The following is a 25,183-nucleotide window of genomic DNA, read 5'->3' as shown; positions in this document are numbered from 1 at the left end:
CCCTCATCACATCTGGATTATTGCAATTACCTGTCTGCCTGATTCAAGTTTCTCTCCTTCCCAATCTTTCAGATACCAAAGTGATTTTCCTAACATGCAGTCCTATTATGCCACTCCCTACAACTTCAGCTCCCCAGTCACCCCCAGGTCTTCCAGGATCAAATGCAAATTGCTCAGTTTGGCATTCAGAACCCTTTAAAAACTAGGCTTCTCCTTCCTTTTCAGTCTTCCTATACCTTCCTCCTTGACATATATTCTTTGATCCAGTGACACTGGCCTCCAGGTTGTTACAGCACAAAAAAGTAATGGCATCTCCTGGCTCTAAACATTTTCTCTGGTTTTCACATTCCTGAAAAACATTCTCCCTTCAACATCACCTCTTGAGTTCCCTGGATTCCTTCAAGTCTCAAATAAATCCCCTCTTTTACAAGAAGCTTTCCTAATTCCTCTTAATTCTAGTGCTTTCCATTACTTATTTCCTAAATATATGGTCTCCCTGAGTAGACCATAAGGTTCTTTTTTTTTTTTTTAAACCCATACCTTCCATCTTAGAATCAATACTAGGTATTGGTTCCAAGGCAGAAGAGTGGTAATGGCTAGGCAATGGGGGTCAAATGACTTACACTTGGGTCACACAGCCAGGAAGTATCTGAGGCCAAATTTGAACCCAGGACCTTCTGTCTCTGGGCTTAGCTCTCAATCCAGAGTCACCCAGCTTCCACCTGACCTTAAAGTTCTTAAAGGCAGAGACTGTCATTTGCCTCTTTTCATATTCCTAGCACTTAGCATAATGCACCTAAGTAGATGCTTGATAAATATTTATTAAGTTCACTGGTATGTTTTAAATTAAGCCTTAATCTTACTCAGAAAAAAATTACTTGACTATATTCAGTATTAGTCAAGGTTCAACATGGAATAGCAAAGGCACAGTCATGGAAAAAAACTGAATTAACACAATTCACAAGGATGGAAACAATACAGAAAGCCTGCAGATGTTCTTGGTGTCTCAGAAAAATAATTTAGAAGTTTCTAATGTAACAGTGTCAAGCACAATATCAGCCCAAGAACCTTTAAGAGGAAGTTAATGATATTCAAAGAGTAAACTTGAAGAGGCTCAAAAAAGTATGACTTAATTTAAGGGTCAACTTGCTTAACAAGTAATTACAATGAAAATAATACCTGCCCTATTTACCTCATGAAGTTGTTAAAAAGATCTAATCTTTAAGAATACTTAGGATAATGGCTAATGTTTTGTTTTGCCAGAGGTGAGGAGAATTTAAAGAAGGGATGGTGGAGGATTAAGTAGCTCTGTGTCACAGATAAATTTGATCAGGGTAGAGGAGCAGTTGGTGTGAAAACTCCTTTCATCAGTGAAGATCACCAATTCCCACATAACTAGAGAGCTGTGTAGAGTGCTAAGGGGTTGAGTTACTACTCTTTGTTGATCATCTCTAATTTACCTTGTATTTATTTCGTTTGTACATACTCGTGTTTAAATTGTCTCCTCCATTTGTCTGTGAGCCCCTTGAGATTAGGAACTATTTTCGGTCCTTTTTTGTATCCCCCCAGGTACAGTCTTGCAAACAGAAGATGCCTGTTGATTTGTTAAGAACATCCATAGCAAGACTTGAACCCAAGGCTGTCTGACCATAAGGCAAGTCCTCTATTACAATGTATTCCTTCTTACTTGGTACATAGGAGAGGGCTATGTTAAAATAAAATTGGAACATAAGGAACCATTCAAAGATTACAATGAGAGTTTGTTTTAACTCTACTAAAGATAAGAACAGATAAATGAAATCTTGCTATACATCATCTTTGCCATCTCTCTTTTATGAGGGAATTGCTGTTTTGTGGGTAAGCTATATTGTGCAGAGACAGCTAGGTAGTCTAGCTGTCTGGACACAGAGTCAAGAAAACCTGAGTTCAAATCTGGCCTTATACTTACTTAATCATGTGACTGTAGCCAAGTCATTTAACCTCTATTTGCATCAGTTTCTCCAACAGTGATTGTCACATGGTAGGTACTTAATAGAGATTTAGTTCCTTCCTTAAAAAAGGAAGCTATGAACCCTTGTCTAGAGGTCTTTAAAAATGTTCATTTGTTAGACAATATTAACATGGCCCTACTTAAAAAGTAGGGAGATATACTGTCCAAAAATCTGATTTATTTATTCACTCACAAATGAATTCATGAATATGGTCAAACATTTACTAAACATTTATTATATGTAAGGTTCAGTGGAGAAAAAAGATAAGTAAGATGTAGTACTTGTCCTCAGAAGCTAAAAATCTAGGAGGGGCAATGAGTTATTCCATGTGATAACTGCCATAATAATGGTACAGGAAAAGTGCTGTGGGAATTCAGAAGAGTGAGAGCAAATTTCAAGATGGGGGAAGGAGATAATAATAACTAGTTTTTATATAGTGTTCATTATGTATCACGTCCTATGCTAAGCCCTATATAAATATTGTCATATTTTGATCCTTACAACAACTCTGAGAGGTAAGTACTATTAAATCTTCATTTTACAGTTGAGAAACACAGACTTGCCTGAGTCACACAGCTAATATGTATTTGCGGCTGGACTTGAACTCATGTCTTCCTGATTTGGGGCCTAGTGCTCTTATACACCACTTGATATTTAAGAGAAAAAATAACCTTTGAATAGAGCAGAAATAGGTTGTAGGAAGGAAGGCAGGTAAACAATGGGCTTTTTTAGGGGAACAGGGAGTATTCTCTTCAACTGTATAGGGATGTGTAGGAAAGGAGAGGTAGAGAGAATAAATCATAAAGAAAGATGCTGGGACTTTGAACTATGAACTATGATTTGAGAAAAGTAAAGACTTTCCTTAAAATGTTCTTAATCATTTTGGTTTCTTTAAACTGGGATTTCATTATCACTATTTGTGATGAAAGCAAAAGATAGTATTGCATTTGTACTTTTGTTTCTTACTTTAATTACATTATAATTTTCAATTAACTTATCTTCCCTGCTAGATTTCAAGTTCTTTGAGGGAAGAAATTTCACATGACTTTTCATATCTTTCCAAGCACATAGCATAGTGCCTGCCTTAGTGTCTGTTTAATTATTTTGAATGATTAATAAAAAAAATGAAGATAGTACATATATATGTATATATATATACATATATAGAGAGAGCTAAGAAGACATGTATAGTGTGAACATTTTATAAGTGATTAGAATTTTGTTGACATTTTCTTTGTATATTAGAGCAATTAACAGGTACCTTGGTATTTAAGGAATCAAAAAGTTCACTTCTGCCAAGTGAGAGAAGTTCATTATTTTAAAACATGCTGTAGGACAGCTGAAGTGACTATCTGACATTATAGCGATCTCATTACTGTACCATTCATTCATTCTTCTGTGGTTTAATTTTCTTTGCTAGATTCTTGTAGTAATTTTACTCCCACACATTTTTTTTAACTTTCACCTTTTCCTCATCAACAATGAGGACTCATGTAGAAGTGACCAGCTTTTAAGAAATAATTGACGGCTGTCATAAATTCAATGCATAAAGCTGTCACTTACAATCTACCTATTATACATAAACAATGGAGGATCATGAAAAGGATAATTGACAATCAATTATTAAATGACACAATAATTTTAGAGTACTTAAGGACAATTTACAAGCTATTAACAACACCAAAAGAATTCACGAAAACCTAGGATACCTTTTGTTTTTGTTTTTTACCATCTAAAACCAAATAGTAAACCTGAGAAAAGTTTGAATAAAATGGAGAGTGATTTAACCATATGTGTTTTTTTAAGCTTTATATAGCATCAACTAATAAGCTCTATTTCCTTTAAAATATTTATAATTTAAAACTGTTTACCTGTTGGAGTCAAGCAGTCTTTCCAATCAAAATAACCTGCATAAATTCCGGGTTCTAGGGAGCCAACAATAGGATCTGCTTTCAACTCAATATAATTTTCAAATAGCCTTTGATCTAATTCTTTCAATGAAGTCATGCTAACCTATAAATACATAAATTTGGAGAAAATGCTTAGGATTTATCTTCTATATAGGAGAACAAGAGAGAGCAATGATATTAAGTTACATGCTTTAATGTATTTTATAATTAACTTATTCTATTAAAATAGCATTTTTCAAGGAAAGAGCTATACTTTTTAAAATTCACTAAGAGCACTTTTACCTCAGGCAACTTAAATAATTTTAATCACCAAGGTTTAACTATGAATTGTGTTAAGAACATTATACCAGTTGTCTAGATAAAGAAAGGAAGTATAAATATTAAGGATGTAGCATAGAGGAAGCTATAGTCAAAAAGCCCAGTGAGTATTTAGTCAAATTTATCATTTTTTTCAATTACCTATTTTGTTTTAAAATGGACATTTATAAAACATGATAATATGAATTTCTTTTTGATATTACAACTGCAAATAATATTTGCTGAATATAACAGGGGCATATTTTAAGAAATGAAACAAGGAATGAAATTGGAATTCTTCAAGTAGGCTATCTTACTTTTCTTTGTAGGCCCAGCTTTCTAGCACCTGGTAGGTGCTTAATAAATATTTATTAACTAACTAATTAAACAATTAAATATTCTTCATCAGCTGATTTAATAATTCAGCTGAGCCAAGTATGGCACCAGATAACCCAATGGTCTTTCAAAAGTGAAATAACATAAATTACCTTTTCATAGTCTTTAGGACAAAATAAATTTCAATCTAGTCACATGGTTCAGGTAATCTCCTATTTTGGTCAAATATTCTAGTTGGCTGACAATATACATATCTAATTGGATTGTCAGGGTTAAATGAATTATAATATAGATAATATAATACCATACATTAAATGTTAAAGCTATTTAGAATAAGCTATCTTTTCTGATAAGTTGGAAAGCATTTTGAGATCTTACTATGCCTCATAGTATTCACTATAAAAATTGATTAACAACATATGAGATACCAAAGGTATAGAGGATAATGTGAATCTGGCCTGAACCCACATACTGTACAATTTTTAAAAGTTACAATTACCAACTAAAATTTTTTTTGGGTCAAATTAGCTTGTTCATAAAAAAAGCTCTTCTAAGGAAAATGTGTAATTGCAAAAATTCTTTGGAATTATCTGTGCAAAATGTAAGGTAATAGCAGGGAAAACTGATTAGCAAATTAATGAATCTGGATCCTGTTTACATTTTTATAGTTATTTGATAGCTTAAGCGATATCCTATATCTTGATTATAAATGTAATTATGCTTAAGTATTGATGGAGATGGCCTCTACTTGAAAAAAATCTGAAACATTATTGTACAGTGCAGTTGAATGAGTTAACATATGTAAAGTGCTTTGCAAAAATGAAAGAGCTATATAAATGCTAGTTATAATTATTATTAGCATTAATGTTAATAATAGTATTCATTTTAAAAGGTGCTTACAACCTGCAAAATGCTTTCCTCAAAATAAGTAAGTAGTAAAAGAATTCCCATTTTAGAGAAGAAACCAAAACTCAGAGAAAATAGTGAATTCACAGACCTAGCCATGAAATGCCTTGTGCCTAAGGTCCTGACGATAAGATAGGATTTTGAACTTGGATCTTCTGATTCCAAGACCAAAGTTCTTTCTACCATGTCAGGCTGGTTCTCAAAATATTAATGACTAATAGAGACAGAAGATCTATTATTACTGTTGACAACACTAGTTAAATGCAGAATCAGGGAACATCCTTCTGAAGCCTGAAAAAGGGAGATGTTGGGTTCAATGCTCTTGTTCTTCCTTCTTTCCTACAGTTCCATGTCCTTTTCTCAGCAGGTGATAAAATTATGGTAAACCATTAACCGGCGGGAAAAAATGAAGAAAACATAAAGAGCTTAAAAAAATTAAGCATGCTAAATAAAAGAATTTACTAAATGGTTTATTAAATGGAATTAATGTGTAGAATACATTTTACATCATGGAGGACCATGTCCTCATATTATTCTAACATAACTATTAAGTATTTCCCTATTTACTATCATATTGAGGTAGTCAGTTTCAAGATCTACCATAATATCTGTTGAATGTTATTTCCTAATATATTCCCAATACATACCTTAGTGAGTTCAGTTTCCTTACTGTCTATTACACATGCCATGGTCATTCTTGCTGAATGCCTTTACTCATACTGTATTTTTGCTTTCTAGAATGTTCCCTACTCGTGATCATAAACACCTATCTCATAAAATGCACATACCAGGTGCTGGGGGAGAGACAACTATAACTTAAATATGATTCCTTTCCATGGCTAACAATTTAGTAGGGCCAATAAGGAAAGCATACTGATAAAAAGAATTTAATTCAATTCAATAAACATGTATTATTTATGAGGCATCACACTAGTTATGAGACCCCAGGAAAAACATCTAATACTTTTAAGCCTCATTTTTTTAAACCCTTATCCTCTGTATTAGAATCCATACTAAATATTGGATACAAGGCAGAAGAGCTGTAAGAGCTAAGCATTGGAAGTTAACTTGCCCAGGGACACATAACTAGGAAGCATCTGAGGCCAAATTTGAATTCAGGATCTCCCATCTCTAGGTTTGGTGCTCTATCTACTGAGCTACTTACCTGCCTTCCTCTAAGTCTCATTTTTGCTATATATACTATATACATATGTACATACATATATATACATAAATATACTATAAATGTGTGTATATATAGTTTACAAATATATTTTACATAATACCATAAGTATATATAAATGATACATTTACATTAATTAATACAGAATAAATTATACTACATACTTCATGGAGTTGTGATAGCTTTGTAAAACAAAAAGTGCTCTATATAAATGAATGAACTATTACTAAATATATGTATATATAGTAATTTGAAGATAAAATATATTTTAAAAGATATTCTGATTTTATATATCAAATCGTGTTATAACTATGAGAGAAAAGTATAATCTGATTAACTCAATTATATCACTTTCATCATATTTCATTTTCAATCATAAATGTTGACAATTAAAAATAAGAATGTGCCTGACATTTTAAGGTGTCTAGTTTATTTTATACTGCAAAGTTTTTAGTTTCTATTTGGAAGAAAATTATTAGTTCCTGAATAAAACAGAGATGAAGGATGTTTTTTATTTCAAAGATGATAAAGAGAATAATTGCAATTTGACTGTCTCCATAGAAATAGTTTAATTCAAGTATGTCAAAAATCTACACTGGAATCATTATTACAAATTATGAAATTAGGTTCAGGCATATTAATATTTATTCTGAATGCTTTACAGATAGCTGTCGGGACAGATGGAAAGATGACATTATAAAAATATTATTAAACAACAATCTGTCAAATGTAGACAATGCCAAATAAATGATAAATTTATAAACTTTGTATTCCCTAGTAAAGACAGCACTGGTTTATTTTATTAAGGCTTTTAACAAAAGAATACTCCAGAATGTAATCTGGAAACTTTCCCCAATATGTGTACACACACACACAATATCTCTTTGTCTCAGTGTGTTCCTATCACTGTATCACCAATCTATAAATTATAGGTAAGCATGTGTTAAGTTACTTTTTTACATGTAAGTTAAATTCAGATGTTTGTTTTAAAACATAGCACCTTAGTGGAGAGCAACAATTTTATTTCACTTAGCATGTCTTTAGGTGTAACAAATATTGAGGCTAATTACTGCTTCTTTCTGCTATTCTCACTGCTTCCTCCCATCTTGTCAGAGCAGCAGGAAGAAGGGAGTTGTTCTGGTGGGAATATGGAAAGAGGACCCAGAAAATTAAAAAAAAAACTCACTGTGGGATATAAAAAATGATGAGGCTAATTAATGGCATGTACATGCATAAGTGCTTCCCCTAAGTTACTTAAGGGATGTTTCTAAGATAGTGAAAAGGGGGTAATACATAGTTGTCAGAAAGATAATAATAATAGTAATAATAAAACTGACATTTATATATTCCTTCAAGGTCTCCAAAGCACTGTACATACATTAACTTATTTGAACTTGACAAGAATTATAAGAGTTAAGTGAAGTTCAGGCTTAAGGCTGGGAGAAGGAGTACAATTACAGAACCATGAAGTCTAGTCATCATGGTGTGAGTCCATGTAATAAGCTGAAGATGAGGGGTCAGAGATAAAGATGGGGACCTGAGGACAGTAGAAGAGGTTTAGAACAGCTGCTACGGGGATGTGACAAGAAGTCAATAATAAGTAGTAGTGGGAAAGCCCCTAGGTTTTCCCACAGGTTTACTGATCAGTGCCTGTAATATTGTTTCTTCCTCATGTGCACATGCTACTACTATACTTCAAAGTGAAGCAAACACATATGGCTTGTGCCCTCCTTTGTTATTATGAACAAAAAGTATGAAAGACTAATTTATGTTAATTGTGTCAGATGGGGTCCTGTCTTCCTTAAGGCACTCCACAACTGACTTTTTTAGACTCTGAGACCCAGATTAATCAAGTCTGTCTTCCCCATGATTATTTGCCTGGCAATTACAATCATCACTAAATTTCCATGAAATTTAATATAGAGTTCCCAATCTTTATTATGTCATTGTACCCATACAATCTTTTACACTGACCTATTTAATTTTTTTTTTTTAATTTTAAACACTTACCTTCCATCTAGATTAGAATCAATACTGGGTACTGGTGCCAGGGCAGAAGAATGGTAAGGGGTAGTCAATGGGGGTTAAGTGACTTGCCCAGAGTCATACAGCTAGAAAGTGTCCAAGGCCAGATTTGAATCCAGGACCTTCAGCCTCTGGGCATGGCTCTCAATCCACTGAGCCACCTAACTGCCCCCTAGTCTATCCTTTTAGATTACTTAGCCTGATCTCCCTAATTAAACAAATGTAAATGCTGCATGTACTTTCAGATGAGTTCACTGTATCCTTTATTTTACTTAGCTGTTTTACTTTGGTTGCAAGAGTCCCCTCCAGAAATGGGAGTAATCTATAAATGTTTGCAACATAAAAACAAAACATGTTAATAAAGCTAAAAAATTATTTGGGGTTATACTAAAATAATATCTAATCATTAAATGTAAAAAACATTTCACAGAGAAGTTTTCAGAATAAATTTTTCTGAAAAGGAACTTACTGACACAGCAAAAATAAGTATCTAGTTCATATCTAGGTTAAAATGTAGAGGTAAAGAGGCCATAGGGGCCAAAGTTAAATTACTAAACAGGTTTGAAATGAAGATGATATATTCACCATCAGCAGGCTATTGGCTAGTCTCTGAAACCTCAAATGGTTATCTTTTCCACTTAGAATGATAGAAAATAGAATACTATTGTTAAAGAGATAAAACTATTCTCTGGAATTGCACAATAACATTTATTAAAACAAACTATATGCTAAGACTTTGATTACTTTAACAGTACAGCCACAGGTTCCTTCCTCTTCTATTCCCTTCCTTAAATAAGACTTTAAAGTGGGGACTAAAGGTAGAACCTACTTGCAGTAAATTTTGATAGCATATTGAAAATGAGCTGGCATCCTTTTATTCACTTTTATAATTGTTGAATGAAAACCTTGGGACTTTTGAAGACAATTCTTCAAGAAAAAAAATAGAACCAAGGAAGTGCCACTAAGAATGACTCTGAATTTAAATGGAAGGAAATTGATTATTTGTAAAAAAAAAAAATTACTCGTGACCAAAGTGAAATAAGTTTGGCTTAAGGTTTGTAATGGGAAATGTTTTAAAAGAGCACCCTGAGGGATCAGCTGGTGTGGCCATCTGATTCTGGAAACAATGGCTGCTCACAAAGTCCAGAACACAGGTCTGTCAACCTGGGAGGGTGCCAAATTTAATTTTCTTGATGTGGTTTTATTTAAACAAACACATTCCTCCATATTAAAAAATTATATATGTTCTATAACTTCCATCTAACTTTTTGTCATTTAAAAAGAATTTCAGCTCTAATTTTGAATGCATACAACCATGAGAACTGGATATATACTTAAGAGGATATGCATGTGTGTTTTATTATTTTAGCTTTGTGCCCACAATTGTTTCCTTTTCATATACTGACTTGAATTTAATTCACACACTGAAGCCAGAGAAAGGGAAAAATGAGATTCAAATAAAAACTTTTCTCTCAAATATTTCATATCCTACTTGCCCTAAGTTCATACAAAAGAATGCTATCAGTAAAAGAATGAATCCTAGCTGAAAGATATCACTGTTAACTAGTCAAATGATGACCAACAGCAAATCTGAGCAGATTCCCTAGAATGCAATGCATTCTTTGAAGAGTAACAATCTTTTGAGAAGCAATAGCTTCAATAGAATTAGAAATGAGAATAAATTAACTTCCAATTGTATCCTTCTCAGAGACCACTGGCTTTTGAAAAGGAAAGAGATAAGGTTTTGATGTTCATTGTTAGTTTGCAGCACCTTTTTGTCAACATAAAGTTCTACACCTTTGCAGTGGTTTCCTGTCATCAATGAGTTCACCTAAAATGGGGAATGACAACAGAGATATTATGCACTATATCAGGGTATCTTAAACAAAGGTCTATGAACTTTTAAAATATATGCTTTGATAACTATATTTTAACATTTGATTTCTCTGCAGTCTTATCTATTTTCTTTTATGCATTGAAAAACATTATTCTGGGAAGAGGTTTACAGGTTTCTGCAGTCTGCCAAAAGAGACAATAGAACCAAAAAGAGGTTAAGAATTTCTGCTTTCTATGATTTGCTGCCAAATTCAGACAAGGTTGATCAATTTAAAATTCAAGATTGAATTATTTTTTATAAATTATTAACTTCTGAGGATAGGAAGAAAAGCACCTTTTAGCTATGTACTATATTTTCTGGGCAATGTTAGTCCTTAAAGTAGCCTTTATTAAAAATAGGAAAGATACATTCAAGTTGTTTTTAGTGTAACAACTTGGTGTCTTCCTAAATTATGTTCCTATTTATTACTGTGTAAAAAACAAGTAGTTCCTACTTGTTACTTTGTAAAACTATTGAGGATTTAGGCTTATACCAGGAACTAGAAAAAAACCAAAATTTTTACTTCTGCTATAACTAGCTCCTAATCATCTCATACAATTTTTGGCTGGCATTCAAAATGATCTCCAGCAAATATGCTGGTACCATTATTAGATACTGTTATAAAAATGAGGTACCATTTTGAGATGAAAATATTCATGCTGTACTAGAAGAGATAACCTTTTACTTGTAAACAACAAAAAATTTCTGGAAATAAACTAGACACTTGGCCCTAAAGGCCCTAAGTCACAACATTTCTCATCAGGATGATTAATCTTTACGAAAAGGCAGGAAAACGAGACATACACATAAAGCCGCCCACCTTGACATTTTCATTCTTTGAAAAAAAAAATCCCAATCTAGAGTTCATGAATAAAAGCCATCATCTTAAAAACGATGCAATTCATCAAGAATGCACTTAGAATATAAGATTAGCAAGATTATGATCTTCCATTCTTTGCAATGAAAAAATTGTACTGACATTAAAAGTAATTCTAACAGTCTTACTTAGAAATCTGATAATTCTTTGCCCAGGAAAAAATAAACCTTTATTAAGGTTATTTCATTTTTCCAACTCTTCATAATCAAGGAAACTAACATAAACAGCAAAATGTAACTACTTCTTAAAACTACAGATATTTAATCACAGGACTTGAGTTCAGTTCAAGCTCTTCATTTTAAAGGAGGAAAAATAAATGTTTTGGGGACAAAAAATCTTTGTTATCTCTTATGTGACAGGCTTATTTTCTTAATATAAAGGAATGTGTTTTTAAATTGAACTCATTAGCACTATAGCTGTGGTAAAATGGCACCAATGAGCAAGAAAGGAATAAAAGTTTAGTTGGGAGAGGGAAGCAGAAGAAAGACGTGTGTTTCTTTCAGTTAGTTGAAGGAGCTGCTTTGTGTTCTGTCTTGAGGACTGTAGGATTATTTTTGTAGCCTTAAAGTCTTTCTTTGAGGCTTAAACCAGATAGTTCCTAAAGAATTGTGTTTGGGGGAGTTTTCCTTTCATGTACTTTTCTTTCATTTTTGAAAGGTATTTTTATATAGGAGGCAAATAATTCTTCTCAGAGAGGACTAATTAATATACAACTTTGACAGTAAAAAGCTCTCAAAGCAAATAAAAATAGAGTATTATGGATATATGTTTTATATATATATATATATATATTTAGTTTAAGATTTAAACAATATATTATATACATATATAAATAGATAGTAATAGGGAGAAGGAAGGGAATCCTTCAAGTAGTTGGAAGGGATAGAGAGATGACTGGGAAAATAACCTGAAAAATAAGTTGCATTAAAATAATTATCTTGTCAGTTTTACAGGAACACTTCTGCTCACCTGTGTTATTTTTTCTATTCCTTGAAAGTTGTGTTTTTCAAAATGTTCAGCTATATTTAAGAAAGTGTGACGTTCTAGGTAACAGCAATTACTTAGCACTATCAAAAGCCGCTGCTCCTAAAGCAAAGTAGATTTTGAGAGAATTAAATTTAAAACAGTAAACAAACAGTATGACAGTAACAGAGAATACTTATCCATTCTTAAATTTGTTTTGAACATATTCTTTTATAAATATCAATCGATAGTTTTGTTTCTTAATTGTTTATTGAGAACTATAGGAGAATCCTTTATAATGATTTATTATTACGTTTATTTGGATAAACTAGAAATAAAATCATGATCTGTACAAAATTTAACCACTACATATAACAAATGTCTGATATAACCCATAAGTAATGTATATACACATATACCCCATCTGCCTGTAAAGAATTCTATTGTATTAGTGATTTTTTTTAGATGTTTATATAATCTAACCCTTAATCTTAAAAAGAAAGCTTTGTAAATAGACATTTCTATAACTGTTACAAAGAAAATATGAAAACTTGCTACCTTTAATTAAAAAATACTTTATGACCTTTTCAAAAAGAATTATGCCTTAATATATAATGATTACCTACAAGGTTTCTCAATGTCTTTATGAAATGGGCAAGATGTGTACCAAATTACCAGATCTCTTTGTTGCTTCATCCTATGGCCGTTTCTCAATCCTCATTCTCCTTGACCTCTCTAAAGTCTTTGATACTGCTAATCACATTCTCCTCCTTGATACTCTCTTTCCTTTAGGTTTTTGGGACACTACTCTCTTGGTTCTCCTTCAACCTATGTGATTGCTCCTTCTCAGTCTCCTTTGATGGTTCTCATCTGGTTCATGCCCTCTAACCATATTTGTTCCCCTAGGCTCTGTTTTGGGCCCTCTTCTCTTTCTTTATACTAGTTCACTTGGTGGATCTCTTTAGTTTCCATTGATTTAATTACCTTCTCTATGCTGATGATTCTCAAATCTACTTATCTTGCCCCAACCTCTATGTTGACCTCTAATATCAAATCTCCAACTACCTTTTAGATTCCTTGAATTAAAGTTTTAGAAGGCATCTTAAACTAAGCATGTCCAAAATTGAACTTTCCTCCAAACTTTCACTACTTCCTACCTTCTCTATTACTGTAGAGTATAATACCATTACTTTCCCTCAGGTTTGCAATATAGGAATCATCCTAGAATACTCACTTTCTCTAAACCCCTCTCCCCCCATACCTAATCTGTTGTAAAAGTCTCTCAATTTCTTCTCTGCAACATTTCTCCAAATCATTCCCTTATCTTCTCTGGCACTACCATCACCCTGGTAGGGGGACCCTCATCATCTCATGCCTGTACTATTGCAATTGCCTGCTGGTTTGTCTGCCTACCTCAAGTTTCTTCCCTCTCCAATCCATCCTTCAGTCACTTACCAAAGCAATTTTCCTAAAGTGCAGGTCCTGTCATATTCCCCTACTCCAGTGGCTCCCTATTACCTTCGTGATCAAATAGAAATTGCTCTCTTTGGCTCTTCACAACCAAGTCCCTTCCTACCTTTTCAGTATTCCTAAACCTTAATTCCTGACATAAATTCTTTGATCCTAGAGACATTGATCTCCAAGCTATACCACAAACACAACACTATCTCTTGGCTCTGGGCATTTTCTCTGGCTGTCTCCTATGCCTGGAATGCTGTTTCTCTTCAACACTATCTCCTGACTTCTCTGTATTTCCTCAAATAGCAAATAAAATTCCATCTTTTACAGGAAGTCTTTCCCAAGTCCTCTTAATTCCACTGACTTTTTTTTCTGTTATTTTCTATTTAACATATGTATAGTGTACTTTGTATATTGTTTTGCATGTTGTCTTCTGCCTGTAGACTGTAAGTTCCTTGAGGGCAAAGGACTATAATTTGCCTCTTCTTGTAGTATCAGTGTTTAGCATAATACCTGGCACATATTAAAGGTTTATTGATTGATTCAATAATTTCATTCTGTAAGGGGAAAACAGAGGTCAAGTGATTTCTCCCATTTTGGCAACTTATCCTTAATGATTGAATAAGGATGAGAATCTAATTCTCTAAACTTCTAATCTAATCTACCTATTGAAACACTTTCTCCTTTATTATAAGATCTATATGCTGAAAAATATAATATTGCATTATACTTTAGAAGAATTATTTTTGTAAACAAAATTCTAAGAACTGAGTTCATATTGCTACCATGATTCACTCTGCAGTACTTTTTCCTATGGCTATTAATGTATGAATGTATTCTCTGGAATAACTATGACTAATTTAGTACCTTGATTTAAGATCCTCTTACTAAAAACAAGGCAAAAAGCACTTTCCAGGAAAATGTTTCTACTCTGTACTTGTCAAAGTTTTCTCCATTTACTCAACGTATTAAATGACCATTCTTTCCCTTGTAAGAATATAGCCAGTTTTGCTGGGTAGTTGATTTTTGGTTGTAGACCTAGTTTTGTGGAATATCATATTCAATGCCTTTTGATCCTTCAGGGCAGATGTAGCCAGATCCTGTGTTATCCTAACTGTAGTTCCATGGTTATCTGAATGACTTCTTCCTAGCAGCTTGTAATATTTTTTCCTTGGTCTGGTAGTTATTGAATTTGACTATAACATTCCTGGGTGTTGTGAGATGGGGATTAAGTACAGAAGGTGATTTGTGGATTCTTTCAATCTCCACTTTTCCCTCTTGCTCTAGAATGTCGAGACAGTTTTCTTGGATAATTTCCTGTAGAATGATGCCCAGGCTTTTTCTTTTGTCGTAGTCTTCTGGCAGACCAATGATTCTTAAGTTGTCTCTCCTGGACCTGTTTTCTAAATCTTCTGTTTTGTGGATGAGGTGCTTCATATTTTCATCAATTTTTTCATTCTTTTGATTTTGTTTTATAGTTTCCTGCTGCCTTGTGAAGTCATGTGCTTCTAACTGTTGTATTCTAGTTTTTAAAGACTAAATTTCCTCCCTGCCTTTTTGGTCATCCTTCTCCTTCTGGTCTGATTTTCTTTGGAGGTCATCTTTCATTTTCTTTGCCTCATCTTTAATCTCCTTTGCCTCATTTTCAAGCTGATTAATTTTGGCTTTCAAGACACTACACTTAATCGTTATTATTACTCATAATTAATTCAAATTCAGTGCAATAGATGTGAGAATAAACACAGTTCAATCCTCTAGAGTAAATAAAAGATATACAACTATACTCCTTAAAGTTATAACTATTAAACCATTCTTATACTTTCCAATATTTTAATTTAGATGCTCCCAAAATTACCTTCAAAAAGTAAACTCCCCAAACCTTCCACAGGTCTTACTTTTACTCCTCTTAAGTACTAAATTTTTCAAGTAGAAGCACTCTATACTTTTAGCTATAAATATAATGACAAAATCTTCAAATAAACCAAGACTATATAGGGCCACTAGAATTAATGCAGCAATATGGAACAAGGGGAAAAAAGGAAGTGAAGAGAGAGAATTATATTCCTTTGAGAATCCCAAGCTGCTCCTTCCCACAGTTCTTTTCAAAGTTAGCATATAGTAATTATTTGTCAAAATGAAACGAACAGAAGACCATCATTACTATTATTCCCCAATCTCTTCTCTGACCCCTAAGCCTAGGTATTATTATTACCTTATAGTGTTTGCATAGAATCCAGAATAATAGGTTGGTCATTTAAAATATAGTATCCCTCTACAAATCCCAAACTAGTTTTCTAAGAGAATTTTAAAGTACTGTAATCATTATTAGTTTAATTGATCACCCTGACCTTCTGAATACTGCCCTTTCGTTGACTCCTACTCTCTAGAAATTTCTCTGTTTTCTTTACTTTTAACTTGATTTATATTTTTATCTTAAAATTTTCTGTTTCTTTTTTCAGCTCCAATCCTATAGCTTTTCTATGAAATGAGAACAATCACTTCATTTCCCTCTATGACTGAATAAAAATATAATCTCCTTAACCTAGCATTTAAAGCTCTATGTGATTGGACCCCAAATTACTTTTCTAGGCTATTGTAACTTTAGTCCTTTAAACATACTATATGCCTAATATATTTTTTGGCCAAATTGTAGGACGTGTACCACAAACATCCTTTAGAGACTCTTGCCATCTAGGTTCTGCATTTGTTGTTGAATCTACTGCTTTATCTCTGCTGAAGTCCTTGCCAACAAACAAGGTCTGACTAAAATGTCACATCCTCCATGAAGTCTTCCCTAATCCTTACACCAGAAAATTACTTGAAGTACTTTGTTTATATTTCTACCTATTGTACCAAGGAGCCATGTCAATTCACATTAGATATTATATAATTTGAACTGCAATTTTAGCTATAAGATTATTGCCAAATAATTTTGATACATAGCAGAGATGAAAAAGTTAATCTTTTTTGTGAAAACTTAGAAAAAATTTTACTTAGTGAGTTCAAAGTGACATATAGGTGTATCAGTTGAATTAAGTTAATACTCAATAATTTAGCATAATATACTACTATAGCTTAAATTTTAATTCAAATAGTATATTAGAGGTATAGAACCATTTAATAAAAAATTGGCCAAGGCCTTAGAGATCATGCAACTCAATTGTCTCATTTTGAAGGTAAGGAAGATTATAGATAATAAGGTAAAATGACTTATCTGTGATCAGGCCAGAGAGTGGAAGAATGGCCTAACTTGTATCTAGTACTCTATGAAACAACATTATCTCAAGAAATTAGTATTTATTTAGAAAATAATTTTTGCAGTTAATTTTAAAGGCTAATGTGTGTGCACACACACATACAAACACACACACACACACACACACACACACACACACACACACACACACACACACCCTTTCTCTTTATTCTCTACTTACTGAAGATAAACTTAAGTCTTCATGGATACTTCCAAATAAATCAGGAGAGGAAACATCAACTGAAAGGCTGAAAGGAAAAAAAGTAAAATAGTAGTTAGAATAATATCTTTTTGTGATTTTAGCATCCTAAGACTTATCCTTTGATTCGAGAGCCAAAAGGGCCTTAGAGGTCATTTAGTCCAGTAAGTTCACTTTTTGGTTAGGAAACTGAGACCAAAGTTGGTTTTGAACTGTGTTCCTATGATTCCAAGTTGAGGTTTTTTTTTTTTTAAATAAAAAATTTAATCTATTAATTTAGCTTAAAATGTATTAGTCAAGATTACACATTGTGTTACAAATAATTTTCTGGCTAACTGCCAATTACTCAAGGAAAGCAATGTTTCCTGACCATTATGGTAACAATATGGATTCTCTCAGTTTTTATTTTAGGATTCTTCTGTAAGCTGTCTCAACTCAGAATTTCTGCAGATTCCCAAGGATTCAGATATTAAGAACTCCTCAAAATCTTAGAACATAGATCTTACTAATACTCTCATTTAGGGCAAATTTCAAAATCATATCTATTAAATTTTTAATCATCAATTAAGAGTGAGCATTAAGACTTCTGAGTTTCTATTTTAACTGAATCATATCATCTAAAGTGCTAAATCATCATTTAGCCATTGCTTCTTCATGTCTCCTGAATCATCTTCAGGTCTATATTTCTTTCTAATTTCCCATGAGCATTATCCATAATTAATGAACATAGTATATAAGAATAGCACACTATCCAAGTAGCTAAAATTACTTAGTTCATTACAAATAATTTTAAGGATGATTTTTCCCTTTGGTATCTTTAAAATTTTTTAGAGACATAAATTTTTATAAAACCCGATTATCATTTGACAAATTAAATTTTTTAGGTTATAATCTTATTAAAATGGAACTAGTAACATAGCTTTGCATATATGTACTTCCAAAGAACTCATCATAGTACAATTACATGATATCCAAGTTTCCTTAGGTTTGAAATCCTAGATAAATTATAATAGTTAATCTGTAACTTAAATCCAAGCCTCTAAAAACAGCAACATAAAGAAATTCCACTATATATAATGAGGTGGAGTTATATATAAGAAAAAACCAGATAAATGAATTAAAAGATCTGGGTTTGAGTCACAGTCCTTCTAGTAAATTATACTAGCAGAATAATAATATTATTATTAAAGCAATAACTTGGGGGCACATTCCTTTGCTTCTTGGAGACTCAATTTAATTATATTTAGAATAAGGACTATATTGTTTCAACAATCTACCATATAAGACCACTGTAGGGAATCATAGGATCATGGATTTGAGTTGAAAGGAATTTTAAAGTTCATTGAGACTAATGTATAAAGGTGATTTGTTACCAAAAATGATAACTATATCAGTAAGTATTTTTATCAACTCTATTAATGATACCTTATTAAGAAAAGCAGGATGGCATTCGTTTTTATTGGTAAAATCAATATTCTCTGTAATGATCATATAATAGATTAAATTAATATCAAGCATTTAATGCCATTGTGCAATAAAGTGTCATATTAATAGTAATAGCAATGATAACAGGTGCTAATATAGAACTTTAAAGTTATAAAGCAATTTTACATAATTAGCACCATTCAATTACATTATATAATAGAATAATATTAAGAAAATGTCACTGTTTTCCACATTCTAGAAAGTGTTCTGTTTCCAATATGGGTAGTAAAAGTATGATCAATTTTATTTTTTATGTCTATTAGCTGCTGCTTAAATTAGAGTGTATACTCAAAGAAGGCAGAAGCTGTGTTCCAGGCAAAAATAATTTGTGAAATTAACTTATGTATTTAATACTTTTCTCAATTAAATCTAAGTCAATGTTAATTTTAATCAATTAAATTTTAAAATGCCATGCAGGCATTCTATAGAGTGAGGCAAAATAACAATATTATTTGGAGAAACAAAGCATTCTAGAATCTGAAGAACAATAATGAAAGAAAAGAATGAAGATGAAATGGTACTTCTAGGCTTCAAATTATTAGGCAATAGTCATCAATATTATTTAGAACTAGTTAAAAAGTTGAAAATCAGATCAGTGGAATTGGTGGGGTAAGTAAGAATTAAACTTAAAACTCAAGTCAGTGATTAAATAAATCAGATTAAATAGATAATAAATCAGAATATAAATTACTTTGAGAGGAATATTCTATTTGATAAAAACTACTGGGAAAACTGGAATGCAGATTGACAGTAATTAGATTTATGCCAATATAACATTATTATAAAAAAACCTAATAAAAATAGTGTAAAGTACTTTTCGTTGCTATGATATGACTAACAAAAAATTCTAAAGCAAAAAAAGTATAGAAAATTATGGCAAAAGACAAAAATTTTAATTTCATGAAGTTATAAAGCTTTTGTGTGAACAAAACGAAGGCAACTAGTTTAAGAAAGGAAGCTGTATTAGGAAAATCCTGTGTATCAGATCAGATAACAGCCTGATATCCAAGACATGAGAAATTAATATACATATATGATCAAGAGCTATTTCCTAATGCTGGAGTGCTCAAAAGATAAGGAAAAAAGGTCTCAAAAGAATCATATTAAGGATTTTTACAAATCACTAACAATAAGAATAGCAAATCAAAATAGCTCTAAGGTTTCATTTTATACTCAGGGAAAGATGATAGTGTTGAGGAGGTGGCTATGAAAATACAGGCACGCTAGAAATATTTTTTTAAATTAATTTTTTTCAAACATTGCTTTTTCTCCTTCCTATTTGCAACTTTTGCAGGTGAGAATGAAAGAAAAATGAAATCCCAATACAAACATGCATAGAGCCAAGCAACACAAGTTTCTGCACTGGCTATGCTTAAAGGAAATAAAGTAAAAAAATAAGTCTCTATGCATACGTATGTGTGTTTCTAATTCTGAGTCTTTCATCTCTCTTTCAGAAAGTAGGTCCTGTGTTTCATCATTAGTACTCTGAAATTACTGTTTTTCATTATACTGCTTTTGCTGTCTTTCAAAGTTGTCTATCTTTACAATATTGCTGTTGTATAAATTGTTCTCCTGGTTCTATACATTTCACACTTTATCGGTTCATTTAAGTCTTCTTAGGTTTCTCTGAAACCATTTCCTTCATTAGCTCTTATAGCACAATAGTATGCTATTCTAACACACTAAAATACCATAACCTGTTCAGTTATTCCTTAATGGCACCCCTTGCAGATTCCCATTGTTTTGTCCCCTTAAAAAAGAGCTATGATTTTTTAAAATCACAAATTAGTCTGTTTTGATTAGGACTAACTCTCCTTTAATATACCCTTCCTCTAATCCCCCCCATCTACCTTTCCCCTTTTCTCTCTTCTTTCCCTGTTAAATGAAGTATATTTGTGTAGCCAGCTCTGTATGTTTGTATTTTTCTTTTTTTTGACCAGTTCAAATTAGACTGGTGTTTCAGTTGCTCTCTTGATCCTCCTTATTTATATAGATGTCTATTTGCATACCCTGATTATGTGAGGAAATTTCCTGTAGTTTTTCACCCCCCCTCAGTGTTTTCTTCTTTCTCTCTTTCCATTCTTCTTTCAAGATTAAGACATAACAGAGTCTCTACCAAACCTTTAGTCTAATGATTCCTGTGGGTAATAGGTTGAGAGAACACAAGTATCATCTTCTTGTATTAGAGAGTAGTTTATCCTTGTTTAGTCCTTCCTTATGGCATTTACAATTAGTTGGTTCAGATTTACCTTTCAATGTTTCTCTTAATTCTTGTATCTGAATTTCAAAGTTTCTATGCAGCTCTGATCTTTTCATCAGGAATGCTTGGCAAACCTTTAATTCATTAAAGGTCCATTCCTACCCCCACCTCTACCCATGTGGCATTATACTCAGTTTTACTGGGTAAGTTATACTTGGCTGTGAGCTCACAGTTTTTGATTTCTTGAATATTAAATTCCAAGCAATTTGCTCCTTTAAAATAGTGGCTGCTACTGTTTGTAGAGTTGTGAATGGATCCAATAGTTCTGAAGAGCAATTTGGGATTATGCCTCAAAGTCTGTAAAACTATTTATATCCTTTGATCAAGCCACCACTTCTAGGTCTGTATCCCAAAGAAATTTTTTAAAAAAGGAAAAGAGATATATCAGTTCTTTTTGTAGTGGCAAAGACTTGGAAATTAAGAGGATGCCCTTCAACTGGGGAATGGTTGAACATATGTGATTATGATGGAATACTACTGAGTTATAAGAATTGAAGAGTAGGATGCTTTAAAAAGACCTGGAGACTAACATGACCTGAAGAAAGGGAAGTGAAAAGAACCAGAACAGTGTACACAGTAATAGCAATATTGTAGACTTCACTATTCTCAGCAATACAAAATCCAAGACAATTCCAAAGGACTTATGATGAAAAATACTAACCATTTCCAGAGAAAGAACTGATGGAGTATGAGGGGAGATTGAAGCATATTATATTTTACTCTTTTTTGGGGTGCTTTTTTATGGTCTGTGTTTTCTTTTATAACATGAAGATATATAACCTATATCAAATTGCTTGTATTCTCAATAAGGGGTAAAGAGAACAAGGGAAGGGGAGAATTTGGAATTTGAAACAAAAAAATAAATGTTAAAATTGTTTTTACATTAGTTGAGGGGAAAATAGTGGTTGCTAAATTTTGTGCTAACTTAATTGTGCTTGAATTAACAGTACTTAACATAGCACTTGAATTATTTCTGGGTTCTTATAGAATTTTTTTTTTACATGGAATATCTGGATATTCACTATCACCTATCTGGGAGATATCATTGAGGGATTTCTTTCAGGAGGTGAGCAGTGGATCCCTTCTATTTCCACTTGCCTTCTAGCTCTAAGAGATTTGGGACATTTTCTTTTAAAATATCTTGAAATATGATATCTAGGTTCTTTTATTGGCCTAGCTTTCAGTTAGTTCAATGATTCCTAAATCTCTTTCTCTTTAATGTTTTTCAGGTCGACTTTTTTTGCAAATATTTTTCATTTTCTGTTTTCCCAGTCTTGTTTTGAATATTTCTTATAGTCTCATCAAATCATTGACTTCTTCTTGGTTCATTCTAATTTTCATGGAGTTTGTTGCTTGGACAAGTTTTTATGCCTCTTGTGCCAAGCTGATAATTATCTTTCCAATTTTTTCTTCCATAGCTCTTATTTCTTCTCCATTTCCCCCCAGGCACTCTCATTTTATTTATAAAAACATTTACTGATTTTTTTTCATAATTCCTTCTTCATCTCTTCCAGAAATACTAGTTGAATTTTTGGCCAAGTTTTGTTTTTCTCTGAAACTTTTCTTGTAGATGTTTTACAGTCATTGTTTCCTTTAGTATCCTGAGCATCATTGTCACATAATACCTTTATATGTGGAAGGGTTCCTTTTTGTTTATTTCTTCATTCTTCTGATCTACTTTCTGACTTTAGGTCCAGGATTTTTATACTTCTAGAGGGGAAATCTGGGTCAGTCCTGTTGCTGCTCCTTTGTAGGGTATTGAATGTTATGATATTCTGACAACTCAGGCTTTGAATCTGCAAGACTTCAGTGTTCTCAAAGCAGTCTGACCTAGGGCAAAGTCTGATCACTGCTCCTCTGGTTTGAGCTCTGCAAGTTCCTAGCCCAGGTTTGAGTATGAGTAATAATATTCTGCTACTGGACTCAGCCACCATGAGTCAGCCTTCTGTGATCCACTGCCAGGTACATATCTCAAGGAGATGAAGAATTTAAAGTACCATATACATCAAAATATTCCTAACAATTTTTTTTTGTGGAAGGAAATGAGGAAATTAAAACAAAGCAGATATTTATAAATGGAGAATGGCAAAACAAATTGTGGTACATGAATGTAATACTTCAGTATAGCAGCATAAGAAACAATGAATTATGAAGAATTTAGAGAAGCATGAGAAGACTTATATAAACTGATGTAGAGTGAAGTAAGCCTAACCAGTAAAACAAGTCACATAGTAACTACAACAATCTAAATGGAAGAAAAAAAATTCAGACATATATAATTATATGATCAAACCTGGCCCTGGACAATAGAGGAACCTGTATTCCTCTTGATTCTTTGAAGAAATAGGGGGTTATAGGTATGGGATATTATATATACTGTCTGACTGAGTTGATGTGCTATAGTTAGTTTTATTGAATTCTTTCCACCTCTTTCATATTAATTCTTTGTTACAAAGTACAGTTTGCAAAACAACTCTGAGGTAACACCTCACACCTAGCAGATTAGCCAATATGACGGCAAAAGAAAGCAATATATGTTGGAGGGGATGTGGCAAAATTGGGACACTAATGCCTTATTGGTGGAGTTGTGAATTGATCCAATCATTCTGGAAGGCAATTGGAACTATGTGTTACAAGGGAATCACTTTAAAAGACTGATATATATTAATTTAAGGTCGCCAAGGAATCAGCTATGTAATTCCTAAATGAAAAACTCAAGTCAGCCGTCAGCCTTTTTTGGAGTTTAATTACAATAGGAGCAAGAAAGGAATTAGAGATATATATAGAGAGAGAAAGGGGAGAGAAGGGAATAGGGCTTAAATACCCCTTCTGTTTAGGCTGGGCCAAAAGGCCCAAGCCCTTAGATAGCTGAGGCAAAGAAAACAGATCAGTCCCTATTACTCACGTGTCCAAAATGGAGAAACAGTCTCAGAGGCCCCCACCTTCAGCTTCCTTCAGAGCAAGCTTCCTCAGAGACCAGGAACCACACCGCTCCAAAAACTCCAACCCCTCTTCTCTCTCCAGACCCTCCTATCTTTAAGGACACCATCCAAGTTGCCTCCCCTCAGTCCTCACATCTACCAATCACTCTTCATCAATTTCCCTGTCAATGGAGGCTCTCGCTTAACCCAGGACCGCCCAGAGGTCTCTGGCTTTTGCACATGTCTGTTGAAGGTCATATTTTCAAATGATTAAATCTATACTCCTTTGCTACAGCCCTTTCTAAATCCTGTTAACTTGAGTATGGTAGAGATTGGAATAATTAAATTTTGATCTAGGCTGCAGCCCTTACTCAATCCTATTAGGACTGAATAGGGTGGAGATTTATTCCAAGTATCTCCATTGTATCAATTCTAAAATCAATCAAGACTCAAAGAAATTCCTGTTCTATGCTCAAGCATAGGTCAAAGTCCTTTCCATTGTTCAGCAAAGGGTTTCTGTCCTAAAGTAATCTTAAGAAGGGAAGAGAAGGAACCTCCCATGCCAATGGAGTTCCCATTCCAATAGACTATCAGTAAGAAATTTTCCAAGTATGAAATATCCCAATGGTGAAATTTTCAACAATTATAAGTCTAAGGAAATTTGAGGTTTACATATGTCCACAGGACTTTAAAAGACTGCCTGCCCTTTGATCCAGCCATACCACTGCTGTGTTTGTACCCCAAAGAGATAATAAGGAAAAAAAAGACTTTTACAACAATATTTATATCTATGCTCTTTGTGGTGGGAAAAAGTTGGAATATGCGGAGGTGTTCATTGATTGGGGAATAGCTGAACAAATTGTGGTATCTGGTGGTAATGGAATACTACTGTACTGAAAGGAATATTGAACTGGAGGAATTCCATGTGAATTGGAATGACCTCCAGGAATTGATGCAGAGCAAAAAAGCAGAACCAGGAGAACACTGTACACAGAGACTGATACACTGTGGCACAATTAAACATAATGGACTTTTCTACTAGCAGCAATGCAATGACCCAGGACAGTTCTGAGGGACTTATGAGAAAGAACACAATTCACATCCAGAGAAAGAACAGGGGGAGTAGAAATGCAGAAGAAAAACAACTGCTTGATCACACAGTTTGATGGGGATATGATTGGGGATGTAGACTCTAGAGTCTAGATGATCCCCCAGTGTAAATATTAATAACATGGAAATA

At 33.1% G+C, this 25,183-nt stretch overlaps 1 protein-coding gene across 7 annotated transcripts in view; it reads right to left on the bottom strand.

Moving 5' to 3' along the window:
- The window catches only part of EXOC2 (exocyst complex component 2), a 258,548-nt gene that overhangs the window by 63,099 nt on the left and 170,266 nt on the right, over positions 1 to 25,183 (bottom strand). For all 7 annotated transcript variants that reach the window (XM_007488046.3, XM_016431808.2, XM_007488048.3 and 4 more), the window contains 3 exons: positions 17,260 to 17,326; positions 12,371 to 12,487; positions 3,863 to 4,004 (listed from right to left, as the gene is read on the bottom strand). In XM_007488046.3, the coding sequence (XP_007488108.1) occupies positions 3,863 to 4,004; positions 12,371 to 12,487; positions 17,260 to 17,326 (326 nt within the window). The remainder of the gene's footprint in view (positions 1 to 3,862; positions 4,005 to 12,370; positions 12,488 to 17,259; positions 17,327 to 25,183) is intronic.

The sequence above is a fragment of the Monodelphis domestica genome, chromosome 3, assembly GCF_027887165.1.
Source record: "Monodelphis domestica isolate mMonDom1 chromosome 3, mMonDom1.pri, whole genome shotgun sequence".
Taxonomy (NCBI): Eukaryota; Metazoa; Chordata; class Mammalia; order Didelphimorphia; family Didelphidae; genus Monodelphis; species Monodelphis domestica.
Note: the sequence above shows the minus strand (reverse complement) of the source record. Positions and strands in the feature narration are given on the sequence as shown.